This window comes from Myotis brandtii, unplaced genomic scaffold (genome assembly GCF_000412655.1).
Source record: "Myotis brandtii unplaced genomic scaffold, ASM41265v1 scaffold69, whole genome shotgun sequence".
Classification (NCBI taxonomy): Eukaryota; Metazoa; Chordata; class Mammalia; order Chiroptera; family Vespertilionidae; genus Myotis; species Myotis brandtii.
The window spans coordinates 34,735-55,040 of NW_005370700.1; the positions used below are offsets into that span (position 1 = coordinate 34,735).

The following is a 20,306-nucleotide window of genomic DNA, read 5'->3' on the forward strand; positions in this document are numbered from 1 at the left end:
TCCATACATAACCCTATACTGTATACTTTATGAATCAATAAAAAATTTACAATTTTTAATTATAAACCTGTGTTTTCCATCAAAATTACTTCTTGCGTGAATTTTGGGACACCCTTTATTTCCCCCTCAAACTTGTACACTAGGCTTTATTTTCTCCAGAAATTTAACACAAACATCGGAGGCACATCTGATTGTTTATCCTTTTTTAAATGTTTTTATTTATTTTAAAAAATATATGTATATTTTTAAATTTTGTTTTATTGCTTAAAGTATTGCAAAGAGTAGTTCATATGTCTTCTTTTTTACCCCCTTGACCTTCCCCCGGCCTCCCCTACCTCTTTTTTACCCCCTTGACCTTCCCCCAACCTCCCCTACCTTCCAGTATCTTTCGCCCATTGGTTATGCTTATATGCATGCATACAAGTCCTTCGGTTGATCCATTTTTATTGATTTCAGAGAGGAAGGGAGAGAGAGAGATAGAAACATCAGTGATGAGAGACAATCATTGATTGGCTGCTTCCTACACACCCCACACTGGAGATAAAGCCCAAAACCCTAGCATGTGCCCTAACCTGGAATCGAACCGGCAACCTCTTGGTATATGGGACGATGTACAACCAACTGAGCCACACAGCTGGGTTAATTGTTTAACCTTTTAAGTAAATTTTCTTTTTGCCCAAATGTTAACAGAATTATTTTCTCAATCTTTTATTTTTTAAAGTTTCTAGGATGTCTACTTTTGCTTATATTTATTGGAAATCAGTGTAATCAGGTGACTATCCAAGTTAAGAAATTTTTTTAATTATATCTTTGATTATTGATTTCATGCCAATTAATCTGCTTCCTTTCTCAGAAACACCATAATTCTTGGATTTACTTTGTGTTTTCTCTTTGTATCTACAATTGCCCTCCTATTATTCCCTATACATTTTAAGAGAGACCCGCATCAATAACTAAATTTTCCAGTGCATCAGTTTTGCAGCTTTATTGCCTATAAAATCTATTTAAATTCTGCTGTTGCATTTTAAATCTTATTGATCTTCTAATTCTTGCCATAAATCTTTTTCTGAAATCTCACTTTTTGTCTATACAGTGGGGCCTTGACTTACGAGTTTAATTCGTTCGGAGACCAAGCACATTAAGGAGCTCGTTAAGGAGCTCGTTAACTCAAATTACTCTGTCAACTCAATGCAAAAAATCGGCAGAGAGACAGCTGGTATCTCAAAAAACTCGTTAGTCGGGACACTCCTAAGTCAAGGCCCCACTGTACCATGATGTATTCCTTCCTTATTTGACACTATTTTTTTCACAACCCTAAAGTTCTTACCCATTTATTTAACCTTGGATATGGATTGATGTGTTCAAAAACTATGTGCGTCAACAAAGGGTTTGCACAGGTTTCTGTCAGCCCCACTATTGTGTATTTCTTCTACAAAGAGAGTGGATAAAATATACAAATCCAGCCCTAGCTGGTTTGGCTCAATGGATAGAGCGTCGGCCTGCGTACTGAAAGGTCCCAGGTTTGATTCCGGCCAAGGGCACATGCCTGGGTTGCAGGCTCGATCCCCAGTAGGGGGCGTGCAGGAGGCAGCCAATCAATGATTCTCTCTCATCATTGATGTTTCTATCTCTTTCCCTCTCTCCTTTCCCCTCTAAACTCAATGAAATATATTTTTAAATATATATATATACAAATCCAAACACTGCTCCAGGGTTCTTTCTGTCCTGGATTCTTAAATCCTCCTCACCCATCTGTAGCTAAAACATTGTTTGATGCATATCATGGATAACATTATTTAGAATGGAAATGGGTATTAGAGTATGAGAATATTTAAATTATATATTGATTATAGCGAATACATTGGTGAACAGTGGGCATATGTGGGATAAATTTAGTGTTGTTGTTGTTGTTGAGTAAGAGAAAAGAATAAGACAGTGGACTGGGGAAAACAAGAATACAACGTGAGTAATGTGGATGAAGTTGGCATTCAACTGTGGAACAAAGGAACCAACCCACTGAGGCAACTGCACATCTTCCTCATCCTGATGCCCCAGTTACAGGACCTCCGCGCAGGTTAACGACAACGTAATAAAACAATACTGGACATGCAAAAGAAGTAAACAGCATCAGGGATGATGCAACAAGTGTTCTGGATTATCCAGCTCCAGGACAAACTGGGAGGAGCAGGAAGGGGAGATAGGCATGCATTAGATGATATGTGAAATCATAAGGAGGACTTGGGTTAAAATAAAACAGAATGTCCTGGGCCTGTGAATTAAAGAGTAGTAGAGAACCTGTTGCCTAGTCAGCATAAATCAATTGTTTGAACTCTATGTTGCCTGGCTTGTCCTGCAACATTGCTGGATGGAAGGAACTTTGCAGTAGTCATGGAGGAGTTCACTCCCCAGAGTTTCATGCTCCGGTTGGTTTTCTTGCAGTTATGGCAGCCTGCTGATTTGTGTGATCTCCTGCCTCTGCCTGCCTTACTGGAGTGTCAGTCTTGTTGGTGTGAAAAGATTGAAGAGTCATTTTGAGCATAATTCCCACAGCCCCATAGGCTCCCGTCTAGAGTATTTGTTTGGAATGTCAGGGTCAGGCATTTCTCCATGTATGGCCTGACCCTGACATTCCAAACAAAGAGAGCAGATGAAATATGCAAACCCAAACATTACCTCCAGAGTTCTTTCTGTCTTTGTCCCACAAAAAAATACATTACTTGTGATGACTAAACTGCCTAGAGTGGGAAAGTGCCAATGACTGTCTCACCTTCCTCTGAGTCATACTTGAAAAAAAACAGACTACTAAGAAAGACAGAGGCTAGGAAACAGCAGCAAGTGCAAAGCAGAGAAATGGATTCCAGAATTTTGATTGGCAGAGATCTTGTGTTTCTGAATTCGGGAAGGCAGTCGTGGTAGGAACACAAGACAGATTGCCACACAGGTAGCTCCTCAATTAGACCTTTCCGTCCAGCCCCATTAATTTGTAGTCAGCAAAAATTTCTTCCACATTTTGATTGTTCATTGATTCTTAGGTTTTATTTTTCAATATATTTTGTATTAATTTGAGAGAGAGAGAAAGTGGGAGGGAGAGAGAAAGTATGAGGATATTTAAATTAAATATTAAGTATAGAAATACATTAGTGAAAGATGTGCATCCTGTGCACCCCCACTGGGGATCTAGCCCATAACCTGGGCATGTGCCCTGATCGGGAATCAACTATTGACCTCTCAGTGCATGGACAACATTCAACCAACTGAGCCATAGTAGCCAGGGCTATCTCTTAGGTTTCAGAATTGTGAGTTTTCATCTGTTTTTGTATGCTTCCATGTGTAATTATGGTGTAAAGTTGTAAGAATTTGTGTAGCACAAGATATATCTTTCCTACATAATAGATGAATTGTTAGTTTTAAATATTGTGTACTTCTATATTTTTAATGAAAAAATTTTAAGTTAGATTTATATCACTAAAAAGTCAGTTGGTAATACATTATACATATTTTAATGACAAAAGTGCTTTTATTCATTCAGAAGGAACATTTTAATCAATCAATGTTGCATAAAGAATGCATTTACTAATTTACAGAAAGATGTAAGAATCTCACTCTTTCTCATTTTTGTAAACAGATATATTTTCCCCTTGGGATTAAAATTTTGAGAAATCACAATACAAATAGGAAGATTTTTTTCACCAAAGAAGATAAGAATGTAAACAATGCCAGACAATTCCAAGCCTATTTGTAGGTTATGATTATCCAGCTCAGTGTCCAGCGATGATGCAGGTCAGTGTGGAATCAGCCTTCAAGATCATCAGCCCCAAAAGGGACCACAGGAGACACTAAGTATTTGATTATCTGAGATAAATTTGATCCATGGGATGTGAATTATGGATAAAGGACTTGCAAGAGCTGCCTTAAACTGCCTCATATTTCCAATGAGAAAATGTTTAATGCCATAAACAAACTTTGATTATCTGCAGCCTGCATGAAGAACATGGAACTTGACTCTCACAGCACAAAGAAATTGCCAGTGTGGAAGAAAATTTGGGTGGGTGGAGCAGCATGAAAGCATGTGAAGTTAAACTACCTTCACCTGCAAAAACTGCTACCACCACACGTAACCAACACGGTGGCAACTGGGAAGAAGATGGATATAAGGCAGGGCAGGGAAGTGGGGCCAGAAGTTCACCTTCACAGAAAAAAGACTGAGACATGTCAGGGTCATTCCAGAGCGTTCAGCTAAGGCAGAGATCAAGAACTCAAACTGACACATCAGAGAACAAAGGTCCCGGGTCCTGAAGTCAAATACTCAGACATCGGGCTTTCAGTAGATTGGAGCTGGATATGGAGCCAGTGGCCTTCCTGACAAGAGATTCCACGTGCATCATGCCCAGGCCCAGGCCTGAGACCTTTGGGTGGACAAATAGGTTCATGTGAGCAGAGTACAGAGAGGGGGATGAGGACCCCAACTTTCCACAGTGAAAAGTGCTCCCTCCCCCACCTCATGATGGGTATTTAGGAGAATGCTCTAAGTAAGGGAAGAGGGTGCAGAAGAGACAGAGAGCAGTGCTTCATGATGATAGCCTCAGAGACTCAATGAGGAAAACTGAGACTAATCTCTTTTAAATTCACTTGCCACTCTCCTGGGTCAATGTCAAATTCACAAGACAAATTCTCTGTGCAAAATGAATGCTGGTTGATATACTTTTATAACTTTGAGCTCTCACTGAAATCCACCCCCAAGCCCTCCTTCCTCCTAAGTGAGAAGCCTCTTACAGGACATCTTTGGGAAATAGAAGATGGAAGAGGAAGATGCATCTTGCCCAGTGCACCGAAATTTTAACTGCCATAGAAACAGAGCTGAGTTTCCAAAATACATTCCATTTAAACATTTTCTCTTGTCACCCATGTTAAAGTGGTTTCTGAGTTTGCCATTTCCTAGAAGTGGTCTAATGATTTGAACTTTCACGATTCCCTCAAAAGGAGGTAGGTAACTTAAAGTCAATATCATTCTCAATGATGTTGACCTTCAGGTCCAGAGGGTGAATTTTTTTATATGCTTGAAAGCTCGAGGTGGTGAGAGGTGAAAGAGGGAGCAAGGGTTCTTCAATACTAAGGGATTTAGACGAAAGTCAACTACAGGTTGAGAAAAAGAGCAGGACACACCCAGGACAAAAGCTGGAAGAAGGGAGCATGACACTGTGATGAAATTCCATCAGCTTTAGATATTAGCAAAAAATGCCCACATTATGCTATGGGAAGATTACATTGTCATTTTCTTCCAGATCCCAGGTACTAGACACTGTGCCCCTTTCAAGGAGAGCAGACCCTGCCATAGAAGAAAATGGTTTGGTTTTTGTTGTGTCTGATGAAAAAGAGAAAAGGGTGATCAGCATTAAAGGTCTCCCAGGATGGTGCAGACATTACACTGCCCACAGCCCCACTGGCTCCGACAGCCTGGGTGCCATTTTCATCCACCTCCACAAAGGTTTTATGGACAACTTTCGACAGGTACAAACTGGGATGTAGAGAGATTCCAGTAAGATCAGCCTTCTTTTCATCAAAGACATCCGTGATGCCCATGTCTTGGAGAATAGAGTTGAGCTCATAGCTGTCTTCCAGGGTGAACTGGGGAAAGGAGACAGCTACTCTTTTTTCTGACATATTTTCTGAACTGCTCCAGGCCACTATTTTTTCATAAGTGATGTTCCTTTCAAGCTGCAAGATGAAGAAAACAATATTAAGGGTCAGATTATGAGCCTGCAAAGAATACCCCAATTACTTCTCAGGGCCCAAGTCTACTCAATGATAGTAACAATGTTCAAGGTCTTTTCCTACACCTCAAACTACTCTGATTTCATTTAAAACTCCTCCAAGCAAATCTCTTTTCTCTTTAGAAGTTACAGAACAACTTGAGTTTCAGTGTTTTGGAAGGTCTGACAGACAAGTATTCAAAGCTCAGCAAAGCTCAGTTGATTAAGTTGGGTGAGCATGACCAAGCCTTGACATTGGAAGTTTAATCTCTTCTATAAAACAGAGATAATACCATCAGGCTCCTCAAGGATTCAACAAAATTATGTATTTAAAATACTTAACATAGTACAGACACATAATACATTTTGGATAATGGTTAATATTATAATTACTATCCAGTGTTTCTCTCTGTTTCTCTCTCCCTCTGTCTCTATCTCTTTACCTACAGGATGTGTAGTTGAGCTCCCCAGGTTTTATTAATTCCCACCTCACACACAATCTATTCCAGTATCAGCATCCCCACTCCTGTCCAAGCACAGGCATCCCGAAGCAGGATTCAGCTAAAGCATCTTTAACTGAGCTATGGCAAAATAGTCTGAGTGAGAGGCCAGCAGTTGGGATGTTCAGGGAAAAGGAAAAGCTATCTTATCTGTAGCAATTCTCAAGTTACTGCCATCCAGATTCGGTGATCTGGAAAATACAATTCCAGAGAGAAAAATGGGATTAGAGAGGAAAGCCCTAGCCTACATGTTTGGCATTTGTTCTTTTCCAAACAAGTGAGGAATAAATAGGTCAGCAAATTCAGATTCTTATATATGATTTGCTTATCTCGGACAGCTCAGATACCACCCTGCCTCAGGAGGTAGATGGTAGATGGGGCTGCTCTCCTAAGATCTATAATGAAACATTTTGGAGAGACAGGAAAATGAAGCTTTACCTCCTGTAGGCCCTTCAGGTTATCTGCAGAGCAAGACGGCAGGAGGACAAACATGCTGAGCTTGCCCTTGGTGTATGGCATTTCAAGGATCTGTGCATTCACCTCCTCTATGAAGCCTATTTTAAACATACCCTTTTGATTCATCATCTTCACAGTCTTCTTCTCATTCTGCAGTGAATGAACAAGGTAGAAGGTCACAGGACTGCCATGATAAGCTTACAAACTCACATGGTCCCCACCTTCTGTGAAAACAGGGGTCCATTAAGTTGAGCAGGGTCTTCCCCAGAAGTTCTGAGCCACACCAGTGACCCAACCTAAGAGTCATCTGCCCACAGGCCCTTACTTTGCCAACACGTTCTCCTCCTGTGGTTTTAATGGATTATTCAACTCCCAAAACCATTTATTGGTAGCTTGTCTATCCTGGTACCTACTCACAGCCTAGCCAGCAGAAACAAGCCCTGCAGCTCTCTCTCTCTTTCATATCTCACTACCCCAGCTTCATGGCCTCACTCGACCCCCTGTCTGAGCTGGACTGAATGACCCCACTGCAGGGCCAATGGGAACCTTGGTTAAATGATAATCATCTACATAGTAAATAACAATACCTGTTCCATGGACTTTCATCAGAGGCAAGGGCACAGCCCCAGACACCTCAAACCTCAGACAAGCTCACAGTATGGGGGTGGGAGGACTAGCAATCTACAGATGAGGACATGAAGCCCTTGACAGTGATCCAGCTAACAAGTGCTAGGCTGGGTCTGACTTTTCCCTTCCTCCTATTCTACAGCTGGGTGGTTTAGAACATGGGTTTTTCAGGCAAACACAGATGTGAATCCTAATGCATGGATTTGGCTACATAACTTAACCTTTGTGGTTTTTTCCCCTCGGCTCCTTAGTGGGAATAATAACAATAACACCTATTTTCATAAGGTGATTTGAGGGAACAAATGAAATAACAAATAGAAAATGCTCAGTGCAGTGTCTGACACAAAAAGAAAGAAAGAGAGAAAGAGAGAAAGAGGAAAGAAAGAAAGAAGAAAGAAAGAAAGAAAGAAAGATAGAAAGAAAGAAAGAAAGAAAGAAAGGAAGGAAGGAAGGAAGGAAGGAAGAAAGACAAGCTCAATTATCTCCAGATAATGATTTTTGTTAATAGCAAAAGTGTTCTTATTATAAATGTAAGCTGTAACCCAGAGGTCTAAGCTTTAAAGTTGAGTATACATATTACAAACCATTCTTAGTGGAAACTGTGAGTGGAATCATTAGAAACCACATACATGCTCTAATATATAGTACCTCACTTAAAGAGAAAGGTACATCAACTGTGTTTTTAACTTCAAAGTATTTTTCCCATTTGGCCTTGAAGTAAACAGCATTCACCAGCACCAGGACAGTCCTATTATTAATGGCATTCTTGCTGAAGAGTTCCTTGATTTTACCTAAAAAAAAAAAAATTTTTAAAAATTCCAGAGAATATCTTAAATATGAATTGTATCAAAAGTATTCATATAGACAGATTTGTTTCTTAATGCAGCTTAACATGCCCAAGGCTAGAGAGTGTTTCATTCAAGAACTAACCCAAGGAAATTAAACCACTCAGAGTCCTGGGTGGGGAAGGAGTAGAAGTAAGGTTGGGAGTGGTGGGAGGAGCATCTAATTCAGAGCCCTGTAACTAAGGGCAGTTTTCTGGTTCTCTCTATCACTGTGGTGGAAACTTGGCATCAGACATCTTATGCCCTTATCCTGCTGCCTGATTATATTATCACATCCTTGAGAAAACAAGCTCTTGTATAAACTTCCTGTCTCAAGCACTCATCACAGCAGCATGCATATGCTTATGCAGAAACAAAAATGCACATAAATGTACGCACCAATGATATAAAACCTATCTTATAGAGACTTTCACATGCCCTCCCTCATTCCATCCTACACCAGCCATGAAAAGTAGATATTGCTATCCTTTTCTCTATAGTATAATAAACCATAGCTCATGAAGACTGAGGCCACACAGCCAAAAAGCAGGGAAGCTGACTGAGATAAGTCCCTGGACCTTCCCATTCTTGGTTCAATGCTGGGCCTCCTTCCACAATAGCACAGCCCTAAGACAGACAGGAAAATCCCATACTATCAGGCAATAGTTCATTTTTAGTACACAACCTTTTCTACCTCAAAATAGCAAATCAACAGTACCATTACTGGAATGCATGCCTAGGCCTGAGCACCTTAAGAAGATTTCCACTTAAATCTCATAATAATACATTATTTTGTCACCATAGATATTTCAAATACTCTGGGAGAGTTAAGTAACTTAAGAGAAACTAGACATTCATGCCTTAATCTAAAGTGTTTCCTCTTGGCAATTAAGTGGAACCTTAAAGGTATGGGAAATTTTTTGTGGCATGTGAAAGAAGTGAAGACAAATAATTTTGAAGTTAGGTTATTCCCCCCAAGAAAGGCCAGGCAGGAGCACCCCAGCCCTAAGCCAGTGTGAGGAAGACTGGAGATAGGGAGAGGATAGGGCATATTCCCAGGTAGGAAAATCTTTACTTGAAAAAGTAAATTAAAATATTTTATATTGTTATAAGGTGACATGAATGGCATGTCAGAAAGGTGATTTCTTTATTTGGGCTCATAGACTCTGCTTTTCATTTTGAGAAATTAAGATTTCGTGTTAGTGTTATGGGTCATTCCTGATGACTCTGACTCTCATTAAACAATCCATCATCTATCCAAGTATTTGGTAAAATCCTTCTGGTCTATATCTTAATATCTCTCAAATCCATCCACCTCTCACCATCTCCACTCTTGTCTACTTCTAAACTGTTCTCCAGCCTATAATCAGAGATGTCTTTTAAAAGATACATTCCCTGCCCTGACTGGTGTGGCTCAGGTGGTTGAACATCCTCCCATTCTTGGAGAGGTCCACCAGTTCGATTCCCAGTCAGGTCACATGCCCAGGTTTTGGGCTCAATCCCCAGTATGGGGCATGCAGGGGACAATCAATTGATGTTTCTCTCTCACATCGATGTTTCTCTCTCTCCCTCTTCCTTCCTCTCTCTAAAATAAATAAAAACATTAAAAAAAATTAAAGACACACTCCCTGTCTTAAACCTTCTCTAGCTTTCTTTTGTTCTTAGTTCATCGTGTAAATCAATTCTGAAAAAGTTCTACACTTGGGAGGGTTCTTATTAAGGCAATGTTACTTTGTATATTAATAATAAGTAAATATAACACACTAAAATAGCTATTGCAGGTTTGAAACTCCCTATAGCTCAATTAAAGAATAGTTTTTAAATATGCTAAATTATTTTGTTGTAAGTTAGGTATTGTAAGTTCAAGAAATGGGGTCCCAAATATTTCTAATATGACAGACAAACTCCAATATCAGTGGATATTTTAGAGGGAAGATGAGTTTTGATTCTATAGGCAAATGAACATTTAGTGCTGAAAACACTGGTGTGGTTCAAAAAATGAGAGTGATCAACAGTATCAAAGAAAACACTAAATTATAATGAAAGCATTTATAGCATTATAGAACCTATGAGGAGAAACTATTTAGAGTGTGAAATTGTGGGTTCCATTTACTAAAGAAAATACAAATTATGAAATTTTATGGTGGTAAGACGTCTTCTCATTCCTACTCCATCATTTTACAGATGTGGCTACTGAGAACCAGAAAGGTCATCAACACCAAAGTCCTTTGAGCAATTGAGCTGCAATCAGCCCCAGTTTTGTGCAGTTTCTGTTTTGCTTTAATGCAAACATCACAGCAGTGAAGAACCCTGTACTCTGCCAAGTTAAGCACAAGTGTAAGAGATGGGCAATACACAAGGACTTGATACTATTCCAAAGTAGTACCATTTATATGTTTTTTGGAATAGCCATAGAAATGGCTTACATTGAAGAAAACATTAGAAGGAGGACAATAAAGAGTAGAGGGTAGATGGAGATCAATGCTCAGAGGGGTCATGGCTGAGGATTGGCAGCCAGGCAAGTGTGTTTGATGACTGGGCTGCCAGCAAGCGAGGCAGGGAGGCCAATTGTATTTAAATATGACAGGGTGGGGGGCTGCTTTGAGAGCCCCGTGTTTATACAGTCCTTTCAGAGACTTCCATTTTGCTGGGAGCTGGATGAAGTTGGAAAGGGAGTTTCATATTAAAAAATAATGCCATCCATGTTGATCTCAAATGTTCACCACTCATCACTATCTGAAAATTCCCCTTCGCTCAGAACACTTATTTCTAGTGAAAAGTTGATAAGAAGAAGGATTTTATTATTTCCATGTCCTTATGAATAACTATATTCTCTTCACAATCTTTTTACTGACCCTTTAAAAGAAATGGAAAGAGTTAACGTCCTGCTGACCCTGTGCTTGGCTGAAAGAAAAGCACATCACCTTTATGATGGAGTAGAGAAGCGACAGTAACTATAGCACCTACGCATTTTAACTGTTTGACGCGCTCGAAAGAAGCTTTGGGCCCAGTCCACACCTGTAAGCATCTGGTCCCGAACAGATGAGCAATGTGAAAAGCTGGCCTGAGCTGTTTGCTTTTAAATGGGAAGGAATACCAGCTACAACACGTTTGGTCTTTCTTACCTTGAGATTGAGATTCAACCCAGAAGTTAATCTTTTGTCTGGACTTTTCAGTGTCTTTCCGGAAGTCAACACTTTCGATCGTTGTGTGATAAAATTGAATCACATCATCTAAGTACTCCTGTTAAATTAGAACAAATGGAAATCATATCATTATGCTAATAGTTAGGAGTGAAGCAGTCATGTGCCTCGTCACTCAAACTGGATGCGTGTCAGTCTCTGTCTACCCCAGTCCTGATAAGCCAGACATTTCAGCTGCTGCAGTGACAGTTTCAAACCTAGAATGCTTGGTTATGGGGCAGTCCCTAGTTATAATGGCACAAGGCTCTCCTACCAGATAGCCTTGTATTTGGACATTCCATTTGTGGAAACATCACAAGATAAATATCAAGCATCTTGAGCAACTTAGCTGTAAAATGCTTCTATTTCAAAAAATTAAAACTGCTGAATGAGTTTCTGTTTGAAACGATAAAAAAGTTTTAGAATAGGGTGATGATTATGCAACATTGTGAATATAATTAATGCCATTGAATTGTATATTTAAAATTATTAAAGTGGACATTTTTGTTATAGATCTACAATTTTTTTAATTAATAATGTAATATACCAAAATCATCAATTTGTACATTTTTATTAGTAACTGTATGATATATGAATTTATATCTCAATAAAGCCAGATTTTCAATAAAACAGCATGTAGAATCTAATTTCCATTGTGAGAAAACTACTTATTTTGGTCCAAGTAGGCTGCCTCTCCCTTTCTAGGCCAGCCCTAGGCTGTGTGGCATATTTGCCATTGGTCACTCCCCTCATGTTTAGTGCCTTGTATATGGCTCCTTCTAGTGGTGACAGAGGAAACTGAAGTCCAGATTCAGATGAAACTTGTTCTAGGGACAAAGCAGTGTAGCCACAAAGACAGGTGCCTTTTGACTCCAAATACAGTCTCCTTCCGCTACCCTGCTCTGCTCCTTCAGTGAGTACAATTTCTAGGGGCAGGGGGTTGGAGGGAGGCGGGGGCTTGATGGTGGCACCAAAGGTGATTTTAGGGAAGTGCCTTAGAAGGCAGGGGTAGGAGGGACAACAGGAAGAGGAGCTACCAAGTGCAGCTACCAGGCACCTTGATTGGGAAAGAGAAAACAGCATTATCAAACTCACACGTGTTCTGAAGGCTATTAGACCTATGACCCTCTTTCCACCCACTCTAGCCCACTCACAAGAAGCCTCGTAAACTGCTCAAGTTGAGAACTGGGAGGAGGGCCACAGAAGCCATGAGAGAGGAGGTGGGTCCTGGACATCCCACCAGTCCACAGTGCACAACCTGTCAACGAGGTCTGTGTTCCAGATGGCCGGTGATTTGTAGATAGTATGCTCCATGATAGCTCTAAACACCGTTCTTGCCCAACTCACCGGACAGATTGGAAATTCCTGCTCTCCATAAAGCCTGTTAGCAATACTCAGGGTGTAATCATATTTGATCCTATCTAGTTTGGAGAGAAGCTGCCCAAAGTAGCAACTGAGAAGTTCATTCTCATCCTTTGAAGACTCCACCTAACAAAAGAAACAAAATGTGGTCTTAGCCAGTTCAAAGCAAATTGGCTTTGTTACCATGTAGGGGAGCAAGATGAGAAGAAGAGAGGAAGGAGGAGAGCAGAGAGGTCCCAGTGGAAAACCATCCATGAAGAATACATCTGGAGACAATCTTCTCTGCACCTTCCTCTTAAGCCTTTTAAGGTGGAGGGATATGTAATTCCTACTCCTGGTTATGGGACAACCAATAAAAATTGTGTGTGTCAATACAGATTTCAGCTGGAAACAAAACAGGCAAAAGGGGGAGGGGAAGAGTAAAAATCCCACAGCTAATCCCTCCTCCCCTTACTGCCCTTCATCCTCAACCAGGCTCCATCCTGGGGAGCTGTGGTCTGTAAAAGTAGGTGAGTAGAATGGCTTTGAATAGAAGATACTAGAATCTAGTGATGGCGAACCTTTTGAGCTCGGCGTGTCAGCATTTTGAAAAACCCTAACTTAACTCTGGTGCCGTGTCACATATAGAAATTTTTTGATATTTGCAACCATAGTAAAACAAAGACTTATATTTTTTATATTTATTTTATATATTTAAATGCCATTTAACAAAAAAAATGAGTTCGCGTGTCACCTTTGACACGTGTGTCATAGGTTCGCCATCACTGTACTAGATTCTACTCTTTAGGAAAGTGGCTTACCGCCAAGAATGTATAAGACACATAAACGATAGGAATCGTGGGTCATGTGGGGTTATTGCTGTTATTGGAGCTGTGGATGATGGCCAGGACATAATGTGTGGGGATAAGCAACCATCAGCACCACAGCCAGCATGAATGGCTTGTGAAGACGAGGAGCAGGAGTTTATGGGTAGCTCACCTGTGGGGTTGAAGACTTGGTCGCTCCTTTCTGCCCTTCCGGAGGGCTGTCAGCCAGCGCCTTCTGCTCTTTATATTTCAGACAGGGGTCTGGTGCTTTGGTTTTCTCCTGGGAAAGTTCATCGAAGTGGAGTACCTGCGTGATGATGGCACGAGGCCTTTCAGACAATAGGAACAGCTCAAAGTCTGAAGAGCTTCAGAAACATTTTAATGATGTGACTATGACAATGATTACATAGTCCAACAAAACAATCAACAAAAGTTTAAAGAAACATCCCAAATCAAAAGAAATGTCCTCCTGGAGGGGAGGTCAACTGAATGCTACCCACCCCCCCCTTAGGACATGTAGGAATGAACATGACTAAATTAAAAGAGGATCAGGTATTCTTGAGACTGTCACCTGTGGCTATTGACCAGTCTGAATTAACTTTGAAAATACACACCAGATTTTGAAGACTTCGTATGAAAAAAAAGAAGGTAAAATATCTCATTTAAATTTTTAATTGTTGGTATAATATTTTGGATGTTTTGAGTTAAATAAAATGTATTATTAAAATTAGTCTCACCTATTTCCTTTTACATTTTTAGTATGATACTAAAGATTTTTAAATTACATATATGGCTCAAATTCTATATATGTTAGAAGGTGCTGATCTACAGTTTCAAATCAATCAAGTGAGCTAGGACAGGAGAAGACATGTTGCCCAGAGCATCACAGGAAGTTAGGAGGCCAGGTTTGCTGGCAGGTGACACCAAAGTGTCTGGAGAAAAAACACCTGAAACCTGGCCTGGATGATGCCAACCACACTCTAAAGCTAAGTTTTGCTAAAGAAATAATACCAAATCAAAGTAAATGAATAAAGTAGAATGACCCTAAATGCATTCTGCCTTAATCCAAGAATTCACTCCTCTGTATTAGGGACAGCAGTCAGGTTCAGATCCAGGGAAGTATAAGACCAACCTCAGGATCCTGTAATTTATTTGGGGAGTTGTTCTTTTTTTTTTACTTTTTATACTAAATATTTTATTTGTGTGCTGCTCCCAGTGTATATAAAATAATCATTCTTGTGAAATAGAAATTCTTGAAAATTCAGAGAGGTAGGTGTTAAGGACTGACAAAAGCAGAAGTCTGTATAGTATGGCACATGTTATAGGATAAGCTTTTTGTACAGGCTTCAGATTTAGCTCTCTTTGAATATTCAGCGGTTCAAGAAAAGTGGTTTAGAACACTTTCAAATTTCATTTTACTACAAAAAGAAATAAACTTTCTGGGGTCTGAAGGGATTGGTACTTGAAGATACTCCAGTCAACAGGGGGTCATGTTGAGCATTCTGCAGACAGAATTGTTTCCAATCTGCAGCTGCCTGGGAAACCTTCACGCAGTTGAGCCCGGCCTCCAGCCAGAGCTGTTGAACCACTTTCTCCATAGCAGTGACGCTGGAGGAACCAGACATGGTGCACGTAAGTGCCGGGCAGATTGGTCGGTAGCAGGTCGCTGGTCATGGGTCCTCGGGGTGAGAAGGCGGGGCAGCAACCTGAGGAGTTGTTCTTGCCACTTTCATTAATTCATTCTACATATCGGTATTGGGTGGCTACCATAAGCCAAGCATTGTCCTAGGACAAAGATGTCTGCCCTCTAGGACATTATATTCTAGTGGGTAGGACATTCAAAAAGCAATACAGCCCTAGCAAGCTTGGCTCAGTGGATAGAGCCTCAGCCTGCAGACTGAAGGATCCTGGGTTAGAGATTCAGTCAAAGGCACATGCCTGGGTTGCTGGCTCGATCCCCAATAGGGGCATGCAGGAAGCAGCCAATCAATTTTCTCTCTCATCATTGATGTTTCTATCTCTTTCTCCTTTTCTTTTCCTCTCTGAAATCAATATATATTTAAAGCAATACATGTAGTGAGTAGTTACTGTATGCAGTATGTTAGAAAATGAAAAAATGCAATGCAGGGGTGGCAAAGCCATAAGAGGGAATCTTTAGGGATTGGGGCCAGGATGCAATGTTAGATTGAAAGGTCAAGGTAGGTAAACACTGCTCAAAGTCCTGAAGGAGAAAGTTATAGATCAGTTATCTGTGGCAAGCAAAGGGAATGCATCAGGCCCTAAGGCAGCAGAGGGTTGGGCTTTCCAAGAAGTCAGGAGGCCAGCATGGCTGGAGAGAGAAAGAGGGGGGGATGGGGAGAAGTGGTATCACCAGTTACCTGGAATTCAGATCCCCAGACCTTCATGGGCCATTGTAAGGACTCTGGCTTCTATCATTAGTGAAATTAAAAAGGGGGTTTTAAGCAGATAAGAAATCGGGTCTGACTTAGGTGTTCAAAAGACCTTTCTGGGAGCTGGGTGGAGAATACTGTCAGTGGAAGCAGGAAATTCCTGAGGAAATTGTATTCAGGTTAGAAGAGACCTCAGGGAGGTGGTGGGAGGTACCTGGTTCTGGGTAGATCTCAAAAAAAAAGCCTGTCTTTTCTGACAAATTTGATGTGAAGTGAGAAAGAGAGTCAATGACTCCGGGATCGTTAGCCACTGGACATGAAACTGGTGCCTACTAAATATTTACTTAATAAAATGAATGAAAGAGAAAACACATACACATTAAAAATTGCTAGCAATATTGGTATCAATAATTATAGAGAGAAAGAGCAACAGACATGCAGACAGACAGATACAGATAAGATGAATCAGGAAAGCTGTCAGACTGGTAAGGTTGGAGAGATACCATAAAGGAGACTGAAGATTCATTGAGCCTCCAAGAATGGTGGGATTGAAGAGGAAGCAAGGCAAGGATATAGATGAAGACTCTGAGCAAGTCCAGGGTTCAGTGGGCAGCTTGGCTTGCCAAAATGGGATTAGGGTCTGGCTTTGAGAGTGGACCCAGAGTTACTGCAACCGTACCCGGTCGATCTGATGTGCACTGTCACTTCTGGCGCCCAGACGGACCATGCCAAGGGCAGCAGAGAGGCTCAGAGGACAAAAGAAGATGTTCTTAGCACCATCATTTTTGCTTATCTCTTTAAAAAGATCAAAGCTAAATTTTGAGTTTGCTGCAATAAGAGAATCCATCTTGAAACTGATGACAGCCTAAATCAAACAAATAAGAGAAAATGATGATCAGAGAAAAATAGGTAGACAGTTCTCATTTTAAATACTCAAGATATAATCATATACAGTTATTTAGTAAGCTATTAAAACCTGGAAGATAAAGTCACCATCATCTGGTCTATAGATGTTGATGTCAGTATTGATAATAATACAGATAGAGATCTATTTTTATTCAGTGATGTGGATTCTTTTGCTAAGGCTGCCATAACAAAATACCACAAACGAGGAGGCTTAACCAACAGGAACTTATTCTCCCTCAGTTCTGGAGGCCAGATGTCCATAATCAAGGTGTTGGCAGGATTGGTTCGTTCTGGAGGCTCTTGGAGAAAATCTGCTTCGTGCCTCTCCCCAGGCTGCTGGTGGTGGCCAGCAATCCTTGGCATGCCTTGGTTTGTAGAGCCATCATCTCTGCCTCTATCTTCACATATGTCTGTCCTTCTGTCTTCTGTGTGTGTACCCAAATATCCCTTTTCCTATAAGTCATTGGATTAAGGCCCACCCTAACCCAGTAGTTTGACCTCATCTTAAGTTGACCACATCTGCAAAGACCCTATTTCCAAATAAGATCACATTCACCATTACTGGGGATTGGGACTTAAACACATCTTTTGGAGGGCAAAATTCTACCCACTTCATGGTGGAACTTCCTTTATTCAGGTAAAATCAATTCAAAGGCTACCATGTCCCCATGGTCAAGTTAGTAACCAAGAAATCTTCAATCACCTCCTTCTCTTGGTTCTGCTTAAGACATTTGTCTGGACTGTCCCTGAATTTTCTATGGCAGAATATATACACAAAAAAATTGTCATGGGTCATGTCCTTTGTTAACATTCTCACCTCATTTTGACTCATTCCATATGAAACCTATAGGACTTGAAGCACTTTAATCAGTCCTTGATATTGTCCAAGAGGTAATAGAGGGTTGAAAGATGCTGAGGGTTTAGAAGTCATTTGGCTTCTCTTGACAATGTAGAACCATAAGTAATGGGACCAAAGTAAGGGAATGATTTCCCTTAGGACAGCCCTTGCCCCAGCCCCATCCCAATAATCTATTCCATAAGTATCAAGACAACTTTATATACTAGTAGATCTCACTTTGGACCTATCCCCCTCAAATAAAATGTCTTTTGTCTTTTGCCTATGGATATTGTATATTTCCAAGATGGAAATGTAAGCCCCTTTATTTGAGTTTTTAATCATCAGACATATGACACATAGCAAGCATTAAGAAATAGTTATTGCTTTGGCCCTGGTCAGGTAGTTCAATTGAGAGTATTGTCCTGATACACCAGGGTTGTAGGTTCAATGCCCGGTCAGGGCACATACAATAAGCAACTAATGAATGCATAAATAAGTGGAACAACAACTCCATCTCTCTCTCTCTCTCTCTCTCTCTCTCTCCCCTCCCTCCCTCCCTCTCTCTCTCTCCCTTTCTCTCTCACTCTCTCAAGAAGAAAAATTCAACAGTATACAGTGGTTTTAACATTTTCCCACTTTAATAGATTTTTTAGTCTATTAAACTTAATTCAAAAAGGTAACATTAGGTACCTTTTTAGAAAATGTGCCACATATGTCTTTAATCTACACTGGAAAATATCCTTAACAGACTTGAAATAACCTTTCAAAATAATAAAGTCCCTCAAAAATCCATTCAACTCAAGAAATCAATAAAACCCAATTATAAATAACTTTATAATAATAGTTACTATTTAATTTGAGCCTACAATGTGCCTGGCATTTCACAAATATTGTCTCTAATTCTTGAACAATCCCATAAGTCAGAAACTATCTTTATTTTATATCCAACTATGACTTGGGGTAGCTGGTGTGCAAATCAGTCCATTCAGTCTGATTTCCAAGCCACCCTTCCTCCTCCTGCAGCATGCTGCCATCTGGAGCAGATAACGCATTCACAGTCCCCAATGCCACCTCCTACCAACCATACTATACAGAAAGACATTAAGGAACAATTTCATTCAGAAAAAAAGAAGTGAAAACTCACATTGATATTAATAAAAATGTTATATTTTTGCCTGTACTACTTCTTAAGTGATTTATTATTTAAACGCTAGTAAGGTAGAATAAGGATTTTGATTCTCAAATGCAAATTTATTGTACAGGTGGCAGAATATCAGTAATGAGGTCAGCCACCAGAACAATAAATTTGCATTTTGCTTTCACAATATTGGCAAATCCATTGCATTCATTTTTCCATGTGCTTTCTCATCTTGCAATTATAGCATCTATATTCATATATATGTTCATTTGTCTGTATATGAAAGACAAATGTTCATATTTCTATTTCCCTTATGATTCTGTCTATAAGGTAATTGTTTTGATATTTCTGTCTTTCCTTCGAAAGCATAATTCTGTTGAGGGAAAGTTCCATGTTTTTTACTCATCTTTATATCCCATTAGTAAAGAATATAAACAGTGGTGCATAAAAACATTAATATTTATGGATTTATTTACTATCATCTGCCCCTTTTTCAGTAAAAATAATTCTAATATTTGAAACAGTAGGTGATAATTCGTATTTCCCATTGACTCTATACATTCTGCAGGTAGCTGTAATTAATAGAGATGTTACATAGTGGGATCAACTTTGGGTTGATTTTCTACTCTATTAGAAATAGTTTAGTTACTAAAATATGGTTTCCTTTATTGTAACAATGTAAAAGGTTAGACTAAGTAGATTTTCTAACCACCCAAACTATTCTAAGTGTGAATTTCATATCCCAAAACTATTTCATGTCTTAAAATTTCCACCATTTTTACAAAGCTATTAATAAGCTAAGAATAAAATTTCAACTTTACACAGATAGACACAATTCTGTTGGAATTGATTTTCAAACCTAATTATAAGTAACTAAAGGATAAGCAATATCTAAACACAAAGAAATACTTGTGAAAGATTTAATCAAAGCATTTCCATCTCAGGTTGCCAGAGAGAAATGTAAACTCATATTATCTAAAATACAGATATTCTAAATATTATACCATTTTATATATCAGAAATTAGTGAAAACATAGTATACAATCTGCCAAGTATGTAAAGATTTTTTAAAATTATTCAAACATCCGCATTTTTAAGAAATCAACCAGACACATCTGACATGTGACTAGGTGCTGGGGGCACTGAGGGAGGTGACAGATGATGGCTAATGTTTCCTGACAGGTATTGCCACATTTACCAAAACTTCAAAACATCATAAAACAAATTACTCATTTTTAAAAGACAGTTGCCTAACTAAAAACAGCATATCTCTTAGTATCAATCCAATCTACTCTGGGTTACTATTATTTAAAACAATTTTCCCATGCAGTGGTTTATTGTTAAAAATGATACTAGGCAACGCTAGCATTTACCTTCTTGCGTTCAGAGTTGCTGCTAACAGCTGGCCAGGTAAGTTTCAATCTGTACCCTGTCAGGAATGGAAATATATGAACTTGGCCCCTCCCATAGTGGCACCTTCCCAACTGCCTTTTGGAAGTCAGAGTCAAATTATTATTGATTGATTAA

General features: G+C 39.6%; 1 protein-coding gene and 1 pseudogene across 2 annotated transcripts; both read right to left on the reverse strand.

The window, feature by feature from the left end:
* Window positions 1-3,503: 3,503 nt before the first annotated feature.
* SERPINB12 (serpin peptidase inhibitor, clade B (ovalbumin), member 12) lies at window positions 3,504-20,176 on the reverse strand. Its single transcript, XM_005881784.2, has 8 exons — window positions 20,153-20,176; window positions 16,577-16,762; window positions 13,680-13,814; window positions 12,687-12,827; window positions 11,283-11,400; window positions 7,982-8,124; window positions 6,689-6,856; window positions 3,504-5,715 (listed from the first exon to the last, which is right to left on the reverse strand). The coding sequence occupies exons 2-8, from the start codon at window positions 16,742-16,744 to the stop codon at window positions 5,311-5,313; spliced, it is 1,278 nt and encodes a 425-aa protein (XP_005881846.1). The 5' UTR covers window positions 16,745-16,762; window positions 20,153-20,176; the 3' UTR covers window positions 3,504-5,310.
* Window positions 14,687-15,173, reverse strand: LOC102248009 (annotated as a pseudogene). Its single transcript, XR_001359751.1, has one exon. The product of XR_001359751.1 is annotated as a guanine nucleotide-binding protein G(I)/G(S)/G(O) subunit gamma-5 pseudogene (transcript).
* Window positions 20,177-20,306: the final 130 nt, after the last annotated feature.

Bases quoted from the DNA above. Each gene is read 5' to 3' on its own strand.
- SERPINB12 (XM_005881784.2), bottom strand. From the start codon at position 16,744: ATGGATTCTCTTATTGCAGCAAACTCAAAATTTAGCTTTGATCTTTTT. The intron at 12,828-13,679 runs GTGAGCTACCCA...TTCTTTTGTTAG, and splicing joins CCAAGTCTTCAACCCCACAG to GTGGAGTCTTCAAAGGATGA. The intron at 11,401-12,686 runs GTGAGTTGGGCA...CTAATTTAACAG, and splicing joins AGGAATTTCCAATCTGTCCG to GAGTACTTAGATGATGTGAT.